The sequence below is a fragment of the Engraulis encrasicolus genome, chromosome 23 (genome assembly GCF_034702125.1).
Source record: "Engraulis encrasicolus isolate BLACKSEA-1 chromosome 23, IST_EnEncr_1.0, whole genome shotgun sequence".
Classification (NCBI taxonomy): domain Eukaryota; kingdom Metazoa; phylum Chordata; class Actinopteri; order Clupeiformes; family Engraulidae; genus Engraulis; species Engraulis encrasicolus.
The window spans coordinates 37,224,919-37,249,181 of NC_085879.1; the positions used below are offsets into that span (position 1 = coordinate 37,224,919).

Consider the following 24,263-nt stretch of genomic DNA (forward strand, 5'->3'; position numbering starts at 1 on the left):
CGCCCTCCACCTGTCAGCACGGAGGTTACAACAACTTCCACAACCTCTGAAGCATCTTGCAGAGACACCGCTGTGTGACTCACTCTAGCTGTGCTGCGCAGGGAGGCAGGCAGGCCTGTCACAACCAGACAAGCAAACTAGGTAATTGTTTAGGGCCCCCAGCTGAACCCCTGTCTCAGGACAGATTATAGACTATATTGACTCTTTAGGGATGAACAGAAAACATTTTGGAGGAATTTGTTGGTTGTGAGTTGCAATAAATGCAACTGACTCGAGAAGAGCATGTTGCTACCAGACGGTAGTTTGTGTACACATATGCACCGTCGATGAGAACCAGGATAGCACTTCCCTACATTCAATGACCCAAAAAAGTGAAATGATCCTGGTATCAACACCTCTCTTGAGGAGGGGGGGTGGGTGGCATCCCTAATAGCTTGAATGGTAAAAAGGGGGGCCTACAGTCCCTCTTTGCCCAGGGCCCCCAAATACCTTGATCATGGCCCCGGTTCTGTTGTGCAACAGACTCCAAAACTGTGCATATGAATGAGGAGGACCAATGCCATCTGTCGGCTTTCCCCTTAGTCATTTCAGGCAACAAAGTGTCTTATTAGGTTTGCATTCATTTCTAATACTATTTTATACAAGTAAGTAAAATATTTACATTTTAAATGAAGTTTGTCCCATGTGACAGTGTTTTAGGCTACATGACTTGGCCTACAGTATCTAGTCTATTTCATATCTTTGTAACATTTTTTTAAATTATTATCATACACATAGAACAATGACAATGTAATAGGCCTAATGAAGTTGCACAAGAACTGCTATATAGGGATATATACTAATTTGGACACATACAGTTTATTTATTCATAAAGCAATGATGACTTTGTGGATGCTGCCCAAACATTTCAGAGAAGGAGCTCAACATTGACAGCATCCGGATGCACCTGCTCAAATGGAGCAAGGCAGCGCCCTCTGGCGTTCTTCACAAGTACCTTCACATTGTGAGATGATGAATAGGAGGTGGGCAGGCTCGCTAAAATTGGCTCTGAATCGAGCACAACCCGCTGCTCAAAGTCCCGTGTTGCCCATCTAAAAACCAAAGTCTGGGCCCCATGTGGGTAGGTCATGCTGAGTGTGACCGAACACTACATTTCCCAAGAGTCGCAGCAGTTCTTGCTTCACTGTTTGCCACTGGAGTTCAGTCTTTAAAAAAAAATCCCTTCCATGACACTCTCCGTTATCTAAAATCAGTCGGTGCACTGCCATGGCGGAATCTGCAGCTTGTCCGCCGTTTCAGCTGGGAAGACCGCGATACGATCAGGTAGGCTGAACCAGCTTTTGGGGTGTTTTCTTGCATGCAACGTGCATTGTATACTCGGATGCTTACAAACAACTCCCAGTTTAGCAGAAATAAATATTCGGAGCGCAGTGCGCTGTTTTTGCAACTACCCATCGAAAGTTGCAGAGAGTCATTATGCCATAACAAATGTAATTGCTGTGTTACGATAACCACCGATGCGTAATCAACTAAATGGGCAGTGGCGGAATCTAATGAATCTAATGGAAGCATTTTCATCAAGTTAACAAACAATAATTGTAGAGTTCATTAGTTTTTTTCCCTGGTCAAAGGAAGCCATTGTGCTCTTAACATGGCAAGTTGCTTTTTATGTTTATGAAGTGGAGATGTGAACTTTAACGCCCTCAACATCAGGACCCACTCAACATTGGAGACCGTGTCCGATTTGCTTCCCAAAGTCACTTTGCCATTGTTTTCTTTCCCCCACTACTAGGTCAATCTTTCGGCTTTGTCAAATGTTTTAAGAGCTGGGTCAAGTCCACAGAGCAGCATGTAAGATTAATAGGCTCGCTGTCCATATCGTTCAGATCTTCTGTAAATGTGTACCACACTAAAGTGCACTTCGGTCATCATCATACCATCGCGAAGAGTAGACTCCATGGAAACGCCTCCGACTCGAGTCTGCTGGACTCCTCTGTCTATAATTAGAAAAGCAAATTGCAACGCTAGTGTGTCGCGGGGACATCAAATTCCCCATGTGATAGATTAAATGAGATACACAGATTAGATGGGCTACAGTAGCCTACCATGGATGCACGGGCTACCATTCCACACAGCTCGCTCACTGGTCCAAATTCATCCATCACTTAGAAGGGCTGATTGGACTGGACCAGTGATCTCTGTAGTCTAACTGGGCTGGAGGATCTTCTGAGATGCAATGGTTGCTTGCTGTTATTGCAGCAGCCATGCCTAACGATAGACCTTGGAGGATGTATAGGCTGCTACATAACATGTGTAAGGATAGGAGGACAAACGTTCCATAAATATTCACTGCTGCAATTCAGATCAGATCATTTATGATAACATTCCTCTCTTTGATCCCTAAAAAATAGGCCTACATTTGCCTATTAAATAGAAATATTTGTTGTTGATGATCCCAACCAAGGAGGCAATTGACAACAATTGGTAAATGAGAGTCTCACGTCTTTTCAAATACAACATAGCAAAAAATAGAATCTCAATCCCCTATTGCAAATGTGTGCCCCTCTTTCAAACAGTTAGATATACAGTCTCTGTTTGCATTGGTGGTGGTTTATTTGGAGACAGATATTGCGCTGTAACAGCGAAAACCTCCCATTTGTGGAATAGGGGGGTTGTACTACACTGTCTCCTTCCACCGCTGTATCAGTGCTGGGCTGCCAGAGCTGTGTGGTCTCCAGGGATCCGAAACACATGCATAATTAAAACCCTCTTTCTTGCACCGTCTGCATGTTCTCTCTCTCTCTCTCTCTCTCTCTCTCTCTCTCTCTCTCTCTCTCTCTCTCTCTCTCTCTCTCTCTGTTTGTCTGTCTCCATGCAATGCTCTCACTCTCTGTCTCGCTTACACACACATACACACACACACAGAAGAGAGAGAGAGAGAGAGAGAGAGAGAGAGAGAGAGAGAGAGAGAGAGAGATAACACATTCCCACACACAGCAGCTGCGATGTTCCCACGTGACGCTGCACACACACTATCCTGATTAAAATAACCGAAAATGAACGATAGGACCTTTCGAATGGAGCTTGCTCTGCTCATACTCAGAGGAGAAGGAGAGGATTGTGCGCATCCCATGGAAAGATGCAGACTAAGCTAAGACCAACTGTAGTTTTCAAAGTGAGAATTCCGCACACTTAAAATCCTTTTTGTTGTATTTTATTATTTCATGGCAGGATTACGTTTCGACCTCAACAGTCTTCATCATAAAATACCACAAAAGGGATTTTAAGTGTGCGGACTTGATGCTCAGAGGTGAGCCAAAGGTAGTGGAGGAACTGGCACAGCTCTGGCACACCTGGAGGACCTTATTTCCCTCTCACAGACAGAACGACCCCATTCTTCAGAGGAAGAATTACCCACTGTGTGTGTAAATTGTGTGTGTGTGTGTGTGTGTGTGTGTGTGTGTGTGTGTGTGTGTGTGTGTGTGTGTGTGTGTGTGTGTGTGTGTGTGTGTGTGTGTGTGTGTGTGTGTGTGTGTGTGAGAGAGAGAGAGAGAGCTGGCGCTCCTGTGCCTGCACACTAGTTAAAAAGGCAATTGATTGAAGCAAGCCGCCATGTTTGGTCCAAGGCGGTTGCCAAGTACACTCTTAGCAACCCGTGCGTTCGTCCACTGGGTTTCTCTAACTCAGTGTTTCTCAATTTTTTTTTTTAGGCGAGGCACCCTTTCACTTCATGAAAAATCTCAACACACGCCAAACTGACAGGCCGTACCATGGCATTGCATCTGATACCACACAAGCTTAGAAAAGTAACACATTTGGAGACGTCACAAAACCTGCGTTTGAAGTTGCAGCTTTATCTCAGACAGGCTATGTGTAGGCCATACTGGGGTGACCTAAATTTACTTTATTGTGCGTAAATGGTAGATGAAAGATTCCACTGACTAAGCAATAAGCATTCATTTAATAATTTAGACAAGTATATATTATATTACAGACTTTATTTATTTATTTAGGTCAGTTTCACATACTGTCAGCCATGTTTCCACGGCACCCCTGAGGGGGGTGTGAGGCACCCCTGAGGGGCCATGGCACCCCGGTTGAGAGACACTGCTCTAACTCTTGGCTCCCGCTGCAGATGGTATTGTTGTCACACACAGAAGAAGGAATAGACCAGGAGGGGGTGGAGGAAGGAGTGTGTGCTTGTGTGTGCTTGTGTGTGCTTGTGTGTGTGTGTGTGTGTGTGTGTGTGTGTGTGTGTGTGTGTGTGTGTGTGTGTGTGTGTGTGTGTGTGTGTGTGTGTGTGTGTGTGCGTGAGAGAGAGCGAGAGAGAGAGAGAGAGAGAGAGAGAGAGCAAGAAGGAAAGGGAGGTTGCAGCTGAGAAGTATTGACCACCAAACTGAAGTGAGGGAAGCTAATTGGATGGGCTACAGAGAGATTGTCATGGCCAGCCAGGGTGTTCAGTCTGGGAGTCCTCATATGCTCTAGGACTGTAACAATACACTCAACTCACGATTCGGTTCTTATCCCGATTGATGAGCTACGGTTCGATACACCCCACGATTTCACAAGCTAAAATAAAATTATGAATAAAAACTATCATGTTTATTGGTAGAATAGGTTACAAGAGGCTAGTAAAAGTTTAAATATAATAATGATTGAAGCTCGGAAGAAATATCACTTCATATCATGTGGTTGTTTTTGGGACTGATTGACAACGAAACTTTAAAAGGGCGTATCACGATACTACCTCCTTGTATCTCGATACAGTATCATGACTCTGTGTGTCGCGATTTCTCGATTTCATACAATATCGTTACAGTCCTCATATGCTCCGTTCTGTGCCACGGTGTAGAATCTGACTGAGACAAATGGGATACACCTGACTTTGCGAGCTTACTACTGCACATACAGTATCCATTTTAATGCGATGTAACTCCTCCTCCATGTGATTGATCATTATTTTCATGAAATCCTATCATGTAACATCAGCTTGGGATAGGCGTGAAAAAGATGAATGTAGCTCACTTCGCAAGCTCACTGTACACACATACATCATGCATTTTTAGTGAGTTAAGATTCTCATTATGATTGATTATTCTCACAGACCCGATAATGTATCAGTTCAGTTCAGTTCAGTTCAGTTCAGTTTGCTTTATTTCTAGGCCTACCCGTAGGTAAACTAGTTTTGCAGTTTAAAAGAAAGATGGGTGTCTTAGCATATAAAGTACAAGACACATGACACATACAAACATGGACTCTAGGAGGAGTACGCAGCTATACACAGAAATAAATAATACAGGGACAGTGTAGACATATAAACATAAAACATATATACAGACAAGATGTGAAGATGCAGTGGAGTGACAAGTAGTTATAGAATTACAGCAGAAGTGACATTACATTCCTGATTCAATTAAAATGCAAAATGCATTGTTGTAAATAAATAAATAAATAAATAAATAAATAACAACCTGCAAGCGCATGGTTCAAAGTGCAAGTGTATGGTATGTCACGTCAGCTTGTGGATTCGTTGAAAGAAAAATGTGTTGGTGTCAGTGAACAGTCTGAAGTCTTTGAAGGATTTCATGCAGGCCCTCTGTTATAAGCTTGTTATTACAAGATGGAAATGGCCAAGTCTGCTAGGTAAAGATGCACTGTGGGATGGAAGCCCGAATAGGTATTGCAAATATGCCAGTCATTGAAACTGTGCAGCCTATTGCCAAATTTGATGTTTTCATGAATATTTACTAAGTATTAAAATAACATTACAAGTATAACTGAAGTACAGCAAGTTTTGCAGCTAAAAATGTCTATATCTGGAAATTCAAAATGGCGGACCATGGAGAAATTCCTCCTGCATGAAAAGTGCAATTTTCCTAGTCATAGTGAATACTTAGAATTTGATGATAGTGGTAAGTATTCAGGGAAAAGGTAATATGTGTGAATGGGCAGCATGAATTCTGGAAATTAACTACTGAGAAGATTACACAGTGCACCTTTAAGGCTATTGGTAATGTCCTGTTATGATGTAGTTGATTGTTTTCAACAAACAGCGAGTCGCATCGCTAGCGATCCCATCTACACCAGAAGGCTGCTGAGAGTTACGTTGTGAGCATCTCTCTTGAATAGCACAAGTGAAGAATGTGTTCTTTAGATTCCAGCTGTGAGCTAATTACCCATGAAATTACATGCTGAGATTGCTATAACAAGAAACCATTGTGCTGCGGTAATGTAATTAAAAAGATCACCATCATCATCAAACAAAGATGTGAGACGACAAACAGGGAACAATGTTCAACGAAGCTCCTTACTGTTACGCTGAGGTGGTTCCTGTCACACGAGAGATACGTATGGTGATGACGTTGAAGTTGTTGGTTTTTTTTTTTTGCAAAAGGTTGTATGTACTGTAATACAATGTATTCTACTGCTCTGTGGATTTTGAAGACGCTTCATGTTTAGAAGTTTCACATTTCACATTGTACAAATTGTGCACATTGTAGCAAAACGATGTAGCTCATTATTATTAGTGTCGTTAACTAACTGGTGTTTCTCTCCACAGAGCACATTTCTGGGGAGGCTGAAGCATTTCATTGACATCATCGACCCCAGCACACTCTTTGTTTCAGAGGTATGGAGATTCTCACATCACCAAAAAGGAACAGTCCACCCTTTTTTGATTTTCACATATTTGCAGTATTTCCCAGCATTATTCATGAATGTGCATATAATTTTCGTCTATGTGTTTCCATTGCCTAGTTTAACAGTATAGCCAAATTAAGCGTAGCAATGCAAGTCTTTGGGGGCGGGGGCAAACAAAACATCATCAAATGTACTTATAAAACACTTTAAAAAAATGCATTCAGAGAACGCAGACCTCCGCCAAGGAAGTTCAGTTCGTTTTGGACATAGGTATAGAGTCATGATGTGGTTTCATGTATTTAGGCCTATAGGCTACATAGCATTTGTGTTCAGGTAATTGAACCGTCAAGTTGTAACCCAATTACAGTTCTCTCTGTCTCTTTTATCATTTCCATGTCCTCTAGCTGTGGACTGTTTAGTTCACCTTTGATTATTTTATATTGGCAAAGTGATTGTTCATGCTATAGCCTATGCCTTCTGTGATTTGCCAATGCTCATTGCTACATATTAGTCACATTGTTGATGATTGGCAGCATGCCTTTCATTAGGCTACCATCTAAAACAAAATAAAAAATTAAAAGCACAATTTTCATTGGCCAACACCCATAGTAGGCTACATATTCTACAGCAGTGCAGCGGTCCCCAACCCAACAAGACAACATACTGTAGGGCTACTTTGAGCCGTTCACTTAATTATTGAATCAGAAATGTCCAAGAATCCCCTTATCCAGTGGCAGTGCATGGATGGTTGTGGAGTGTCAGTTATTGTTTTGGGCTATTTCGCAAGGCTAAACAAACTTTTGAGAGGTAAATCCACTTGTATCATGTCTAGCTGTTTCAATATCGTGACACCAACGTTGTGCTACAAACGCAATTGCTTAGCGAGAGACATGCCTACTCGACTGGTCGCAGCTAGCGGAATCATGCCTACCCCGACACTACACTTGTTGGAGAAGTTCCTCCTACCTGGGAATCCGTTCATGAGGGCGAGTTGGTCTTGGCGCTGCGGGCAGATGATCGGCACCCGGGCCTGCTCGCTATTTCGTATTGAAAATCACTGTTCGCCGCATCTCCAGCGTTCATTCGTTATGAAGTGTAGGAACTAGTCTATGGAATGTTTTGTAGTGCTGATGGCTTCAGTGCGCGGGGATTGGGGAAGCAGCAAATCACTGCGGACTAACGCAATTCGCGCGCGCCTTTCTGTGAGCTTAATTTCATATGAATGTTTTGTGACAGCATTGTGAACTTAAACGATCTGCGAGGCTGTAGCTAAGGCTGCTTTTTGATAGCGATTTTGACTGCGGTAAGAATTTCACTTCAATGCTCTGCCCCGGTGTGGCTGCGTGAAGGTACGCCAGCTCAGGGCTCCTCCTCACAGAGCCGTCCTCAGTGGTCCTTGCGCGCCCTGCGCGCCCTGTGGCAGGCCATGTAATAGCAGCGTGACGAACACACAGGCCATGTAATAGCAGCGTGACGAACACACAGGTAATAGCAGCGTGACGAACACACACAAATTCGGGCGATCACATAACCTCCTGGCGGAGGTAATTAATATGAAATTCACCAGAGTGCAAAACAGCTATTTAATCCTGTCCTGTGATCACTTGTGCCTTGATGCTAATGCCCCCCATTTACTTTCAGTGATTATGCTAAGATATGCTAATAATTCTGATCCAATACATCTAAGGGCTGAAGCACTGAGAAGAAAATGATATGCACATTCATGAACAATGCTTGGAAATACTGCAAATATGTGAAAATCAAAAAAAGGGTGGACTGCTCCTTTAATGTGGCACAGAAACTGAGGCAAACTTAGACTGAGGCACTGCGCAAGTCATATTTACACACCACAATAAAAAGTATAAAGAGTATTCAGATTCTGGTCATCATTGGTGTTGAAGAAGCGGGTAAAGTGGAATTGAGTCACCAGAGCCCCATGTATTGGGCAGGCCCCAATGGGGACGGGTTTTTTTTTACACATCAATGGTTTTAATTAATTCTGAATAAAACTTAATTCCACTTTGAAAACATCATGTAAACACGTCACAATTTGGAATTAAATGAAAATGCAATGTAAACTTGGCTGAACTATATAATTCTAAATTATTATTTAGCAATTAAAATCGTCACGTAAACGAGGCCAGTATCATGTAAATGAGGTGTGTGTGTGTTGTGGAGGGCATTGGAGCTGAGTCCATAGGTCCCAGAATTTCCAGCTACACCCCTGCCTGTCATCTTTGGGTTTAGTCTCGTAGAAGTAGCCCAGCCTGAATGCTGATGTAGCCCAGTCCTGTGAGCATCATAGAGGCTAGAGTTCAATCTGCATCCTCATTAACAGTCATTAACCCCTTAAGACGCAGCTTTATACATTTGTTGTTACCAGTATGGTAATGACCAAGTCGTGGTGCATTACTAAAGGGCCTGTGTTGTGTCATAGTATTGTAGTGCTGTGGTAGTTACATTTCAATGACTATTACAGCGTGCCACTGGAGGTACGTGCACATTAAGGGGCTACATCTCTCGTTGAAGTGGAGGTTTTGTTAATAACAAAGAACTGAACTGAAGCAAAATTAGTCAGACACAATGCTCAGCTAGCTTTCAAGAAAATGTGGAAAAGGACCCCCTCCTGCACCTACGTGCGCAAAAACGATTTTCTTTGAGGAACATCAGCACTGATTCTCATGTATTTTCTCTCTGTGTTCTTTCAGAGTCGACTCAATGAATGTGTTAAGCTCCTCGACGACTTTAAGAGTGGCCGTCTCTCCCCTGGCGTCACTGATTCACAGGTATAGTTTCCATTTAGAGTTACACTGTCAGCTTCATCTGTCACTGTCAATGTAAACACCAAAGCCACGGCGTAATATTTAACTCTACATCTATTATTTACACTACAACTATTTTGATGTACTGTAGGTAAAAGAAGTAAAAAAATATTTTTACAATTGTTTACATTAAACTTCATTTCAGTTTTTCTTTGATATTTCTCCCTTGTGTGTTCAAAGCTGTGGGAAGCACAAAAGGTCAAGCAGGTAAGGGCAGAAACCACATTGTTTTTTGTTGTTGTTGTTTTTTTTTGGTTGTTGTTGTAAAATCACTTGCACAGAAATGTTTGCAGGCAGTGCTTCAAGTGCTTGCTGTCATACACAACATATTTATATTAAATGGTCTACTGTCAGACAAAGTAAAACTTGAGGTGATGAGGTGTTGTTGTTGTCTTTTCTCGTGGATACAGTACATTCCATCCAAAACAGTGCTGTTTCCTGAGCATGTTATCGCACGTGCTAGACATGCAATAACCATGCTGAGGGATGTCTTGGTTACACTCAAAAGGCACACAAACCACACGTTCGTTCACAAGCCCAACACAGCCTTGTTGCCTTTTGAAAGACTACAAACACACTGACACTGTCAAACAAAACCAAACAAACAGGGGTGGCGTTTGACAGTCACTGCTAGCCATGGTTTGCCCTCTGAGGTTGTCATCTGTCTGAACGCAGGCAATCATTCATCCTGACACAGGGGAAAAGATCTTTATGCCTTTTCGCATGTCAGGTATTTTTTTTCATTTTTGACTCTCTAATACTCAGTCATTACACATACGTACTGTAAGGTACCTGCATGATTGACTCACTTTATGCTCATATTTATAAGTCATAATACTCATTCCATACGTATTTTGATGTATGGTTATTATTTTTTTTGTATTTAACATATTTAACACATTTGTTGTAACACAGTTTGTTTTCTTGTGCCGACTGATATTATATACTCTCATTGCAATACAGTCTCAAGTGTTATTATGGCCCTATAACTATGCTTGTGTTTTTGCATTTTGGTTTTATTTCTGTGACTTTATTGTTTTCATTCTCCTCCTGGGCAGGCTATGTCCCATTTGGAACACCGATAGTAAGTTCACACTCTCCTCACAGAGGCGTTATGATCTACTGTATCAGTCAGTATGTTGATTAAATGTCAAATATCATCCAGTGCATCTTGCATCATCTCTGAAGAACATATTTCTTGTATAGTCTCCTAAATTATTTTGTATTAGAAGAGTGCTTCAGCAATGAGCTAGATCTGTAATTCAGCTAGTGATTGGATACTGATTACCGCAGTGTTATAGCTTTAAAGGAAGCTACGGTTACAGCAGGTTTGTCTCTGTTTTTGTTTGCTTGGTGTGAGTTTGTTTGGGGATGAATTACTGTCTGTATATTGGTCCATCTATCACCATCTCTCTCTCTCTCTCTCTCTCTCTCTCTCTCTCTCTCTCTCTCTCTCTCTCTCTTCTCTCTCTCTCTCTCTCTCCTCTCTCTCTCTCTCTTTCTCTCTCTCTCTCTCTCTCTCTCTCTCTCTCTCTCTCTCTCTCTCTCTCTCTCTCTCTCTCACACACACACACACACTCGCTCTTTTGCTCACGATCCCATCCATCTGTGTGGTAAATTGTTAATGTAGGCCTGCTGTAGAGTGTCTTCTTCAAGCTGTTTCTTAATCTGCCGTCTATGCATTCAGTAGGTTATTTATGTTGCATTTTCCGATCCTTATTTTCTGTTATCAGGCCAACTCAAAATGTTATTTATAGTACAGCAGGGCCAATTAAACACAGTGAAAGTGATTCATTTGCATATAAATGTGTGCATGTACTGTAGTTTTTCGTGAATGGGTTCTTATTTGTTCTTCTCCCGTTTAGGTGGTGGGCCTTTTGCTCCCAAATCAGACACTGGGCTCAACTGTAGTTTGGCAGGTGAGAAACACAGACAATAATTGTCACTGTAGCAGTTAATAGATAACCATTTAAGTATCAGAGGTCATTTGGGAAATTAAACTTTACATACAGGCTGAGAGCACACCTTGTGTATTCTTACAGCTTTGCTTTGTATTAGGCATTGCATCTTGCATTATGTAAAAAAAGATACAGATACACACTTGAAAGTAGGAAGGACTGCTAACTGTTAACACGATTCGAGCTGTAAAATGTATTTATTTTGTCTCAACTTGTAATCCAGTCTATGACGCCTATTTGCCTTGTCAGGATTTCAGTGTTTCTAGTATATATAATGTCATTGGATAGCTAGTGTTGGTAGCAAACTAAGTGATCTTAGTTTTTTCGTCTAAGTTCACAGATGTCACACAAACATAGCATACTAACTGACCAGAGATGACACTTCTGTCATGTCATTAAGGCCGGAGAAATGCATACTGTGTGCTGTAGATTACGCATGCAACCATGTGTGGCCGATTGCACATCCTTGCTTCAGGACGACCGGAGCACTTTGCACGGTACTGGAGATATCATCTAAGGGGCAGATAGCCAACCTATGGGTCGCGACCCAACCTATGGGTCACCAAAGATCCACGGGGGGTCGTGAAGCCCTCTTGATTTTTTTAATGGGTTTCGTTTTAAATATATATAGCCCATGTTGAATAAAAGACAAAGCATTTAACTAATAAATGCATAGAAGCAACACATTGTAAGTGCTACATTAAACATTTATTCTATATTTGACCAAAGACGAATTGAGGAATAGAATGATAACTAAAATGAGTTTTCGCAGGAAACAGAGGGTATCATGTGACTCCCTCTCGTGCGGGCGGGTCACCAAAGCTTACAATGGTAAAAATATGGGTCCCTGAAGAAAAAGGTTGGGAACCAATGATCTAAGGGGCAGATAGCCAACGCGGTTCTCAACAATGTTTTCCACCATTGTTTGAGTATACCGCGCCCCTCGCGGTTCTGTCAATATGGCACCATATGCACGCATCTGTGTGTACCATGTAACCATGTGTTCCTGCACGCAGAACGCATGCACATCCTGCAGCAAGCATGGGCCAGGCCTAAGGCCTAATTATACACACTAGTTGAAGTGTTATTTGTGAAAGGAACGTTGCACGTCCTCAAAATCTACATATTGATGTTTGCAGCAGGCATACCTACTCAAATATATTGTAATAGCAAACCAATATACAGTACTGTTGGTTCAAGGTAAACGTGCATACTTGTAAGATTGTGCTTCTCTCATGATTGCCTTGGGACTTAGCAGACGGTGCTGTTTTTCCACTCTATAAACACACACACACACACACACACACACACACACACACACACACACACACACACACAGATCGTTTTGCACACCACATGGGTAGACTAACAGATGGAGGTCTGAGAATACAAATTAGATAAAACTAACTGTAATTAACATGGCAACATGGCATTATTACACACTCTGTGTGTGTGTGTGTGTGTGTGTGTGTGTGTGTGTGTGTGTGTGTGTGTGTGTGTGTGTGTGTGTGTGTGTGTGTGTGTGTGTGTGTGTGTGTGTGTGTGTGTGTGTGTGTGTGTGTGTGTGGAGTATGTGTGTGGAGTATGTGTGTCTGTGCATGTACGTATGTTACTGTAAACAGATGACCATGTTGGATGGTACGTTTATTAGACTGATCAAGACAAATTATGTGTCATATCATCACTTACATACGCCATATATACCGGTAGATACTCACTGTAGCCATGTTTTTGCGTATATAGGTATACACCAGCAAAAACAACAGCATTTATGAGCGCGAAAGCACATTGGCCGGCTATGCTAATGACCAATATCTTGTTTTCCTACAGTGGCTGAACCAGAGCCACAACGCCTGTGTGAACTATGCAAACCGCAATGCCACCAAGGTAAAAATCTGATGTCTCATACTGTACTATGTAGATATGGAGAGCTCCACTGCCCTACAAAGCAAAAAGACAGTAACTGTGCAGAGCTCAAAACTGAGTCAGTTGACTTTAAAATGATACCCCAATCCAGTAAAAGTGGTTTTGGGGAGATTATTGGCATGTGACAGTTTTGTTACTTTATATTGCCACCTTTTTTGAAGATCAATCATTTTGTTTAACTTTAGACTTTGCTATGTATGACATTAAAGTCATAGTAACTCATCTACATCTAGCCTGCCTATTTTGGACACCAGATGGAAATTAGCCCTTGGGCTACAATCTGGCATATTTACATATATGTACATGTATGTATATGTTCATTAATATGCAATGTCCTGAAGAAATAAAAGTAAACTAAAGTAAAGTAAACTCATTTTAAACAGCAATGCAGTTACTGCCTTTTTGCTTTGTAGGGCAGTCCAGGTATCAGACACGCTGCACCTGTGAATGGCACAGAATACATTTGGGTAACACTTTATTTTAGGGATACATCTATAAGCACTAATACATACAATGTTAATGCCTGCATAAGTAACTTGTAAGGCATGTACTAAGCAAACGCTAAGGCCTACTAGGTCCTTACTAAGGTTAAATTGGTAATAAATCCCTTATTGTGCATGAACAAGACATTTGCGAATACATGCCTAACAAATGTTTGATTTTGCTTTGTACATGCCTTACAAGTTACTTATACAGGCACATTGTATGTATTAGTGCTAATAGATGTATCCCTAAAATAAAGTGTTACCCAAATTTCTGCAAGGACAATAAACATCCTATCTATGTAGGGCTCGAGTTGTAGCTGCAATGAAAATGGTCTAAAATCATCCCCCTCTATTAAAATGGTCAAAAATCATCCTGTTCTAAAACAGGCATCCCTTCTTCACATATTGTGTTGAAATCGCACTTTTAACAACTACATTTTCAACATTTTCTGAACCCCCGATAATCAGAGACCTTTTCTAACCATCGCCCCTGCTTTGATTTCACAACTCCACTTCTGTATCTATGTAACCATTTCTATACATATAATTTCTATTATGCAGTATCAGATGAACCCCAGAGGGAACAGAGTCAGAGGCCCACTGATCAATGTAGCAGTCTTTTCATTAGTTAGCCCTTGTGTGCTTGGTGTAGTGCAGTAAGCATGTTTGGCATATATGGTTGCTGGCCATGGTCCTGGGATTCTTGAAGTATAGATTATGTAGCTTGAGATGCGCTAGCATATAGCGTAGAGTAGGGGGAGGTCTTGGGAGAATTTGAGAAGCATTCGTGCATGAGAGGTGAAAGGAACAGTAGGGATTAAATCTCAGCGAAGGCGGGATCAGGTAATGACAGCTGCCAATCACTCTGCAGGCCTCCTCCCAAACTATGTTTATAAAAATAACATATTGTATCGGTGAAAAAAAATGCAGACTTACCCTGGAACCACACTGGAAGTCACAGACTTTTCTGCTGTAACAACTAGTTCCTAGGGTAGTTAATTGAACTCACTACACCAGACAAAACAGAACAGGAAACATAAAAAAATCACCCATTCTCTTCAATGTAATTTTGGCTTGATTTAAAGTAACACAATCGATGTAGGCCTAGAGTTAAGTTTTGACGCATACAGTAGTGTCTTTGACAGTAACACGTCAAAATATGAGTCTTTTCACCTTGTCGCACATGATAAGATTGTGAAATGTAAGACTTGCAACACTGACTGCACAGCGTGCTTCTTTACTCCATCTCTGTGTTAGTCTTTGATGTGCTTCAGGGTTTTTCCAGGTCAATTGGCTTCAAACAGCTGGAGTCTCACTAGAGCGACAGGAGAGTTTTAGTTTCATATGAGCGATCACTCTCTCTCTCTTGTGTCCTTGGGGGAGCAGGATGTCGGTTTGCCTGCCTGGCACATGGCATATGGCACACATCCTCCTGAGCTACAGCTCTTCGTCTTTGAAGAAATATACTGCAGTGCAGTGCAGTATGACTGTGGTGGCTAGAGTTTAGTGTGTCATATATGGATATGTAGTACAGTCTGAATGCTGTAAATACACTATGCATTGTGCATTGTGTGCATTATTATTATGTTGATGGTGATGGTGATGATGATGATGATGATGATGATGATGAGTAGCAGTAGTACTTTTGTTTACATCTGCACTTCATCTTTGAGCAGATGTGCCATGTATTGAAGCCCGGGTATGCATTGGGCTATATGAATTCTGTATTTGAATTGTGCTTCATGTGCAGTATGTGCAGTATGTGCAGTATGCAGTATGGTTATAATTGAGGATGAGGATGATGATGATGATGATGATGATGATGATGATGATGATGATGATGATGCATTGTGCTATATGAATGCTGTATATGAATTGTGCATCGCATGTAGTATTATTATGGTTTATTATTATTACTGCTGCTGCTGATGATGATGAGCAGTAGTAATACTACTACTACTAGTAGTAATAGTATGAGTAGTATAGTTTTCATCTGCTGGTACATTCAACAATACGATCCTGTAACTTTTTTCAGCCCACACCAACGTCTAAGTTCTTGCAAGGGTATGCTGGAGCGGTCGGCAGCGCTGTCTCCATTGCAGTGAGTCTCACCTGACACACACACACACTTCTTAAAATGATTTTATTTATCACATCATGCATAAAAATACTTAGCCTGGTTTTACCATCCCTCACACTACACTGTGAAACATTGTAGCCTGATAAACAAACAAACAAAAAAAAGCTGCCATAAGTTTGTGAGTTAGCTCCACTTGAGAAAGCCTCGAGTTGAGTTGAGTTGAGTTGAGCCTCAAGTTGAGTTAACTTACGAACTTAAGGCGGCAGGGCAACTTAGTTTTTTACGTTTACCTGGCTTGCAACGTTTTACAGTGTACATACATTTGTACTGAGGACCTGGAAACGCAAAACTGAAAAGATTTATTGAAAAATGTGTGCAATTTTACACAATTGCTAACATTTGTTCATGCCATTAGAAAAACAATTACTGGTGTGAGGGTTGAACTCTGTTGAAGTGTCGAAATGTATGCCCTATCTAAGGGATAACGTAGGAATCATGCGCATGATCTACCCAAAATTAAACAATCACACCGTCATCATTACAAACAAAGATTCTAATCTATGCATGAAGTTAAATGTGTCCGGTAGAGAAGCATCTGTGTAGATTATTCGATTCTGGTGCAGTTGGCATGATTCCTACAACTTAACCCATTGTGTCCTGGAGACACATATACGCTGCATTCAGGTTCTTGAGATTTGAGCTGTTTTTTTAAAAAAATGTGGGTAAAGTTAAAGCTGAATGAACACGCAGAGGGCACCCTTTCCCAAAAAGGCTTAGGACAAAATGGGTTAACAGACAATAATAGGTTTTTAAAAAGTATCCTACCCTAACAGGAAATAAGCGGGATAACGGCCTTAGAAGTTGACTGGTTCGATGAAGTTAATGTCTTGGAGAAGGCAACTTAGTCTCCACGCTGCGCTCGTCGCTGGAGTTCTAAGCCTCCACCTCACAATTAGCTTCATCAAACTGGTCACCTCGTCGGCTGTTATCCCTTACATATCCTGTGTCATGTGACTGAAATGGAGAATTCTGAACTAAATTTAATGTGTCTGTGTGTGTGTGTGTGTGTGTGTGTGTGTGTGTGTGTGTGTGTGTGTGTGTGTGTGTGTGTGTGTGTGTGTGTGTGTGTGTGTGTGTGTGTGTGTGTGTGTGTGTGTGTGTGTTCGACTGTGTCTGACTTGTTAACATGAAGGTGGGGCTCAACATCCTTATTCAGAAATCCAGCAAGTTCAGCCCAGCCACTCGCCTTATCATTCAGAGGTTTATTCCCTTCCCAGCAGTGGGTATGTTATATTTGTATTCAACCGCTTAGCGCAGAGCCTATGTTATAACCTTACTGTCAGTAAAATTGTAATGGCAATGTCTTAATCTGTTACTTAAGGCTCTCAGTGCTGTCATAGCGATGTTGTGATGATGTAGTTGAGTATTTTCAGCAAATAGTGAATAGACCCACCAGCGACCCCATCTGCAGTAAGAGGCTACCTGGCAACATACATAGCACATAAGTACAAATACTAGCATTAGAAGCATGATCCTTTTTGTGCAAATCGTTTGTCATTCTTTGGTTTGTTTAATGAATCATCTGTCATGCTGATGGGTAGTCTTTATGCTTGCTAGGCATTTTAGCATAACTTGCTATCATTTCAATCGTTCTCTCTGTATGGTTCTCATGTACTAATGGTTCTCACGTACTATTTTTCTACATATTAGTTCATTAGTTGTCATGTTTAATTTAATGTGGTTTTATAAAATTGAAAGAAGATGTTGTAAATACAGCATAGTGCAGTTTTTGTCCCGAGGAAAATTTGCCTTGGATTTACAGTACATGTAGGCTACAGTAGCTGTCGCATAACATAATGCATACGTACCTAGTACACTCTCAGAAATAAAGGTACAGAACTCGTCGCTGTGGCAGTACCCTCAAGGGGAGTACCATTGCGTTGCTTGATTGGTACCCCAAAAAAAGAGGTGTGTTTAGTTTCTTGCAATGTCGACCAATGTGCATCTGTCACCTTTTTTTTGAGGTACCAACCAAGCGACGCAATGGACTCCCCTTGAGGGTACTGCCACAGCGACGAGTTCTGTACCTTTATTTCTGAGACGGCCTCCTACTGCACATGCATACATGGCAAGACCTGAGTTCAATAGGTTCACTTTCACTGGAGGAGTACGACATTCACTGTAGTGAATTCCAGAAAAATCTACAGTCTACGGTGAAATGTGAATGTGATTTACAGTTACACTCATTCAATAATATCCAAATCCCCATTAGATGACTTAATGTATGTATGTCATGATCGATTTACATTCACTGGCATATCAATTTCCCTTTGCGAACGATACATGGATATAAGGTTCCTTCCCTTCTGTGCATTATATTTAAAACTAGTCCTAATGGCATTTGAAATGTCCTAACAGCATTTTAAATCAACTCTGCACTGCAAGCGTGTTTGATTTCAGCCTCATCTCATTCATTAAAGGGACACTGTGTGAGATTTTTAGTTGTTTATTTCCAGAATTCATGCTGCCCATTCACTATTGTCACCTTTTTCATGAATACTTACCAACACCATCTAATTCTAAGTATTCATTATGACTGGAAAATTGCACTTTTCATACATGAAGGGGGATCTTCTCCATGGTCCGCCATTTACAAAAATAGCCATTTTCAGCTGCAAAAATGACTCTACTTGGACCATACTAGAAAATGTTTGTTTATTACTTAGTAAACTTTGATATAAAGATCAAATTTGGCAATAGGCAGAATGAGCAGCATAGTTGCCATACCTTTTTTGACCATTTCCTGCACAGTGTCCCTTTAATTTATAGCCATGATGACATTACCTGATGAATTGCTTTCAAGGGCGGTATTTTAAGATAGAAAATCTACTCCTGCTGCTTTATAATAGATACAAGTTATGCGAGTTATACTTCTCATGCAGGCACATAGTACAGCTTTTCTTCTTACCAGATAATACATCTCCTGAAAGAGGATTTTTAGTACATCTACCTGAAGACCAAGGCATCCACATGCAAGTGTAGCCTCTTATTGCAGATGGGCCTGCCGGCGGACGTATTCTTTGCAACTAAATCATAACAACATTCCCATGACATTACAGAGATCTTTTCCTTTCACTATCTCAGACTAGCAGATTTCACAAGCTAGTATATTGCAGTGTATTTTCTTTCAGGGTCCATTTTGCCCATTAGCCATGCTTGTTGTGTGGAGGTCAGAGCAATGACACAGTAATTAACAGAGCTTCTCATCCCACCCCTCCCCAGTCAGAGCTGACATCTGTAACATGTAAGATCACTGAGGGGATCTCTCCTTCTCTCTGTCTGACTCTCTCTCTCTCTCTCTCTCTCTCTCTCTCTCTCTCTCTCTCTCTCTCTCTCTCTCTCTCTCTCTCTCTCTCTCTCTCTCTCTCTCTCTCTCTCTCTCTGTCTCTGTCTGACCCTCTCTCTCTCTGTCTGACCCTCTCTCTCTCTGTCTGACTCTCTCCGTCTCTCTCTCTCTCTCTCTCTCTCTCTCTCTCTCTCTCTCTCTCTCTCTCTCTCTCTCTCTGTCCCTCCCCAATGTGTCGTTTACCCTTTTACCCTCTCTCCCCCTCAGTCTCTCTCTATTTTGATACCATGGTTAATTGTGATATTGCACTTCACCATTAATTGAACTGAATTAATCAACGCAGTTCCTGATCCAACCCTCCTGTCCTCAGCCAGCACCAAGCACCAACATCTGTAACGTCTCTCTCTCTCTCTCTCTCTCTCTCTCTCTCTCTCTCTCTCTCTCTCTCTCTCTCTCTCGTTATCTCCCTCTCTCCCTCTCGTTATCTCTGTCTTGCTATCTCTTTCTCCCTCTCGTTATCTCTATCTTTCTCTTTCTCTCTTGTTATCTCTGTCTTACTATTTCTCTCTCTCTTTTTCTCTCTTCGCTCTCTGTCTCTTTCGTCCTTTCTTACCGTCTCTCTCCCCACCGGTCTCTGTTTTGAGACCATGGTCAATGGTGATATTGCATTGTAAAATACAATGAATTAAATTGGATTAATTGACGCAGGTCCTCATCCCACCCTTTCAGCCAGCATCAACACCTGTAACGTAGGTCTAAGCCTGATGAGGCACAGTAACTCTCTCTCTCTCTCTCTCTCTCTCTCTCTCTCTCTCTCTCTCTCTCTCTCTCTCTCTTTCTTTCTCTCTCAACTCAATTAACACAGCACCTCAACCTTCTAACCCTCCTCTCCTCAGCCAGTGCAAACATCTGTAAAGTGGGCCTGATACGGCACAGTGATCTGATCTCTCTCTCTCTCTCTCTCTCTCTCTCTCTCTCTCTCTCTCTCTCTCTCTCTCTCTCTCTCTCTCTCCCCCCTCCCCCTGTCTCTCTCTCTCCCTCTCTCCTCAGCCAGTGCCAACATCTGTAACGTGGGCCTGATGCGGCACAATGAGCTCTCCGAGGGTATCGATGTAATGGACAACAACGGAAACGTGGTCGGCTCTTCACGCATTGCTGCCAAACATGTTAGTATAACGTTTAGAATTCATTCTAAGGATTTTTTGTTGTGTTTTTCTCTTTTTGTCTCTGGCTGTCCCTCGATCTCTCCATCATTTCCCCGGCCAGTTAGGTTAGTTAATTGAGGCAGCCGTGGCCTAAGGGTTTGGTGGTCTTAAGATCAAACGGTTGCAGGTTTGAATCCCATCTTTGCCTCTCCCTACACCTCCATCCATGGCTGAAGTGCCCTTGAACAAGACACCTATTCCCACATTGCTCCAGGGACTGTAATCAATACCCTGTAAATGACTTTTAAGTCGTTTTGGGTAATAGCTTCAGCTAAGTGTAATGTAATGTAATACAGTATGCAGAGTGGCGTAGCATGCCTATTTGATCTGCCTTTAACGTCTGTGTGCAGGATCAATAAAATAACTCTACTCTGCTCTAGTCCTTCTTTTTCTCTCTTTCTTTCTCTCTCTCTCCCTCCCTCCCTCAATCTCTTTCTCTCCCTTTCCCTCCCTACTGTATATCAGTATATTCCGTTTTTGCCTACAAAATTGCCCAAAACAATCAAATCATTGCTTGCTTTTATCTGCCTTCTCCATCTCCACAGGCGATAATGGAGACAGCCTTCACGCGCGTGGTCCTGCCGCTGCCCATTTTCGTCCTCCCGCCAATGATCATGGCCTACCTCGAAAAGTACGACCATCTTCTCTCCACGTGACGCGGCGGGCGTTGTGGTGTTGTTTGGAAAGGCGTAGCGTGTGTGCATTGATGAGCCTGATTGAGGGGAAAAGGGTGCATGCTGTGGATATTGATCAGTACATGCCCCCCATGCCTCTCTGTGTTTATTTTTGTCACGCAGAGAGAGAGAGAGAGAGAGAGAGAGAGAGAGAGAGAGAGAGAGAGAGGATGGAAGTGATGCTTTCAGGCCTTATATTGTGCAGCATGCAAGAGAGAGAGAGAGAGAGAGAGAGAGAGAGAGAGAGAGAGAAGTTATGCTTTCAGGCCTTACATTGTTCAGCCTGCAAGAGAGACAGAGAGAGAGGTAGAGAGATGGGGAGAGAGAGAGAGAGAGAGAGAGAGAGAGAGAGAGAGAGAGAGAGAGAGAGAGAGAGAGAGGATGGAAGTGATGCTTTCAGGCCTTATATTGTACAGCGTGCAAGAGAGACAGAGAGAGGGAGAGAGAGAGAGAGAGAGAGAGAGAGAGAGAGAGAGAGAGAGAGAGAGAGAGAGAGAGAGAGAGAGAGAGAGGGAGGATGGAAGTGATGCTTTCAGATCTTACATTGTGCAGCATGCAAGAGCGACAGAGAGAGGGAGAGAGAGGGGAAGGGAGAGAGAGAGAGGGGAAGGGAGAGAGAGAGAGAGAGAGAGAGAGAGAGAGAGAGAGAGAGAGAGGATGGAAGTGATGCTTTCAGGCCTTATATTGTGCAGCATGCAAGTCAATGAGGCATGCTGCTGCTGTGCTGATTCCACTGCTAATGACCTGTGGCATTGAAACCTGTAATCGTGTCTCTCATTAAAATCCATTGTTAAATATCTTTGTTGAGAACTGAAATGTTGTGAACTGAAACTTTTTTCACACTCGCTTCCTCTGTTCTTCTTTCTCCTTTTCTTTTTCCTCCCTGTGTGTGTGTATGTGCGTGTGTATGTGTGTATGTGTGTGCGTGTCTGTCTCTGTGTCTGTGTCTGTGTGTGCATGCATGCCTGATTGCCTGTGTGTGTGTGTGTGTGTGTGTGTGTGTGTGCACGCGTGTATGCCTGTGTGTGCATGTGTGTGTGTGCGTGTGTGTGTGTGAATTCATATGTGTATCCTTTCCTCAGGCTGCCCCTCCTCCAGGCGAACCGCCGTATGATGCTGCCCATCCACAGCTTCGTGTGCCTGGCTATCTTCGGCCTCTCCCTGCCCCTGGCCATCAGCCTGTTCCCACAGATGTCTCAGGTACTCTACTACTGCAGAGAGAGTATGTGCGTGCGTGCGTGCGTGCGTGCGTGCGTGCGTGCGTGTGTGTGTGTGCAGGAGAGAGAGATGGAAAATATCAAATGACTCTATAGTCTGGGTACTTGTTGCTGCCTGAGCTTGGTGAGAGTGTGTGAATCAGTGGATGTGTATGTATATCCAGTGTGAGGTTGTTTGCTCATGTTAAGGCTCATGATAGTTTTATGACATGAAGATGGCCATGGTCAAGGTTGAAGGGAAGTGAACATTTCTTGTAGAAAAGCTGCACTCTCGAGTTAAATTCTTTTTTTTAGTGGATTAGCATTTAGGGGATTAGCTTTTCTACAAGAACTGTACAAATATGGAAAGGAGAGGCTGGAGCACACTGCACACTGTCGCTCTGAAGAAGGTGTAGCAACACCGAAACGTTAGTCGGGTGTCTGCACAAAATAAAGTCTTGAAAACTAAGCTGCAGTGTGCTCCAGCCTCTCCTTTCCAGTGATGTCTGTCTCACTGTGATGCACCTGCAAGCTGAGTGAGGGATGATGCCCAATTCAACAAATACAATACACAAATCTCTTTGCTCGCACCCAAATACCCTATATTTTAAAGAAATAAACAGTTTGGAGCGTACATTATGAAAAAAACCTGAAGGGAAATGAATACAGACGAGTTTCAATACAGAATGCACATGCATGACAGTTTGTGTTCTGCGCTTGCGCTCCTCAGATTGAGGTCTCTCACCTTGAGCCGGAGATCGCCATGGCAACAGACTGTAAGGTGGTGACCTACAACAAGGGACTGTGAAGGCGACTGCTGACGACCGCAACAGAAATGCACACACAAATGGAACAAATGGATCTCACAATGTGTAGCCAATCATCACATGTGAATCTAGCACTGGAAAGGGAGCATCTGTTTATTCTGAACAGTTCTTATTTCTTACTTGGAGGTTGTTGTTGTTGGTTTGTTTTGTAGCCCTAAAGCAATACTTTATGGTAAAAAAAACTGATGAATTATGAGTTGTTTTAACTTAATCCAGGGTCTCAATCGCACTGCAATATACACGTATCTTAGGAACTTCTAACATTCTAAAAGGGAACATATCTCTAATTTTGTTTCTTCTACTTTGATACTTACTGCTGTAACTTAAACAGAGGTGCCAATTATTTATAGATTTATAGACCAGACATTGGTCAAATTAATTAAGTTTCCTACCTGTTTTGAGATTTATTTCTATTACGTAATACTGATATATGGAAATTATACAAAGAAAAAATGTATCTGATAATACTGCAATATCCATGTAAAAAATGTTTTGGTCGCATGGGCTTCGCATATTACATTGGCTTCAGTACTAGCTGAAATCTTTTCTGTGAAATAATATTTTTTTCTGTATCTTGTGCCTGTAATGTAGCCTAAGTGTGATATTATTTATTGTGCTTTGATGACCATTTAGGACAAATGCTGACTGCGTGCAAGTAAAATTTAGTAGGCTTATATGACGTACAGAATTAACATGAATTGCATATTGTTGTTGTTAATTTGTAAAATTTAACATTTATAACAAAATCTATAACTTGTTTTTAATATTTAAATACCATGGTAATGTATTGGTAAAAGTTATTTGCTAATTTTTAAAGCATTGAATGATATTTGCAATGCAAATAGTTAAAGTAATAATAAAAGGAAATATATATACCCGGTAAATACTTTCAAGTCCATGTGTATTTATTTATTTACTTTGGTAAACTATTTCCTTAGTTCATGTAGGATTTTTTTCCCTGTACATTTTAAAAAAAAAAACATTTCCCTTTTTCACCACCGGCGGCAGTGTACCTATCTTTATGGAGCAAGCCAGCAAATCTTGAAAGACGATGAAGAAGAGAAAATAGACGTGCGATTGGTCAATTCCAGTGACAAGGATGAAA

At 41.8% G+C, this 24,263-nt stretch overlaps 1 protein-coding gene across 1 annotated transcript; it reads left to right on the forward strand.

Moving 5' to 3' along the window:
• Positions 1–1,093: 1,093 nt before the first annotated feature.
• Positions 1,094–24,025, forward strand: LOC134440370 (sideroflexin-5-like). The gene is made up of 14 exons (XM_063190424.1): positions 1,094–1,323; positions 6,560–6,628; positions 9,348–9,425; positions 9,642–9,668; positions 10,137–10,191; positions 10,520–10,545; positions 11,327–11,380; positions 13,250–13,306; positions 15,866–15,931; positions 17,103–17,193; positions 20,307–20,422; positions 21,007–21,092; positions 22,218–22,335; positions 23,062–24,025. The coding sequence occupies exons 1-14, from the start codon at positions 1,267–1,269 to the stop codon at positions 23,137–23,139; spliced, it is 978 nt and encodes a 325-aa protein (XP_063046494.1). The 5' UTR covers positions 1,094–1,266; the 3' UTR covers positions 23,140–24,025.
• Positions 24,026–24,263: the final 238 nt, after the last annotated feature.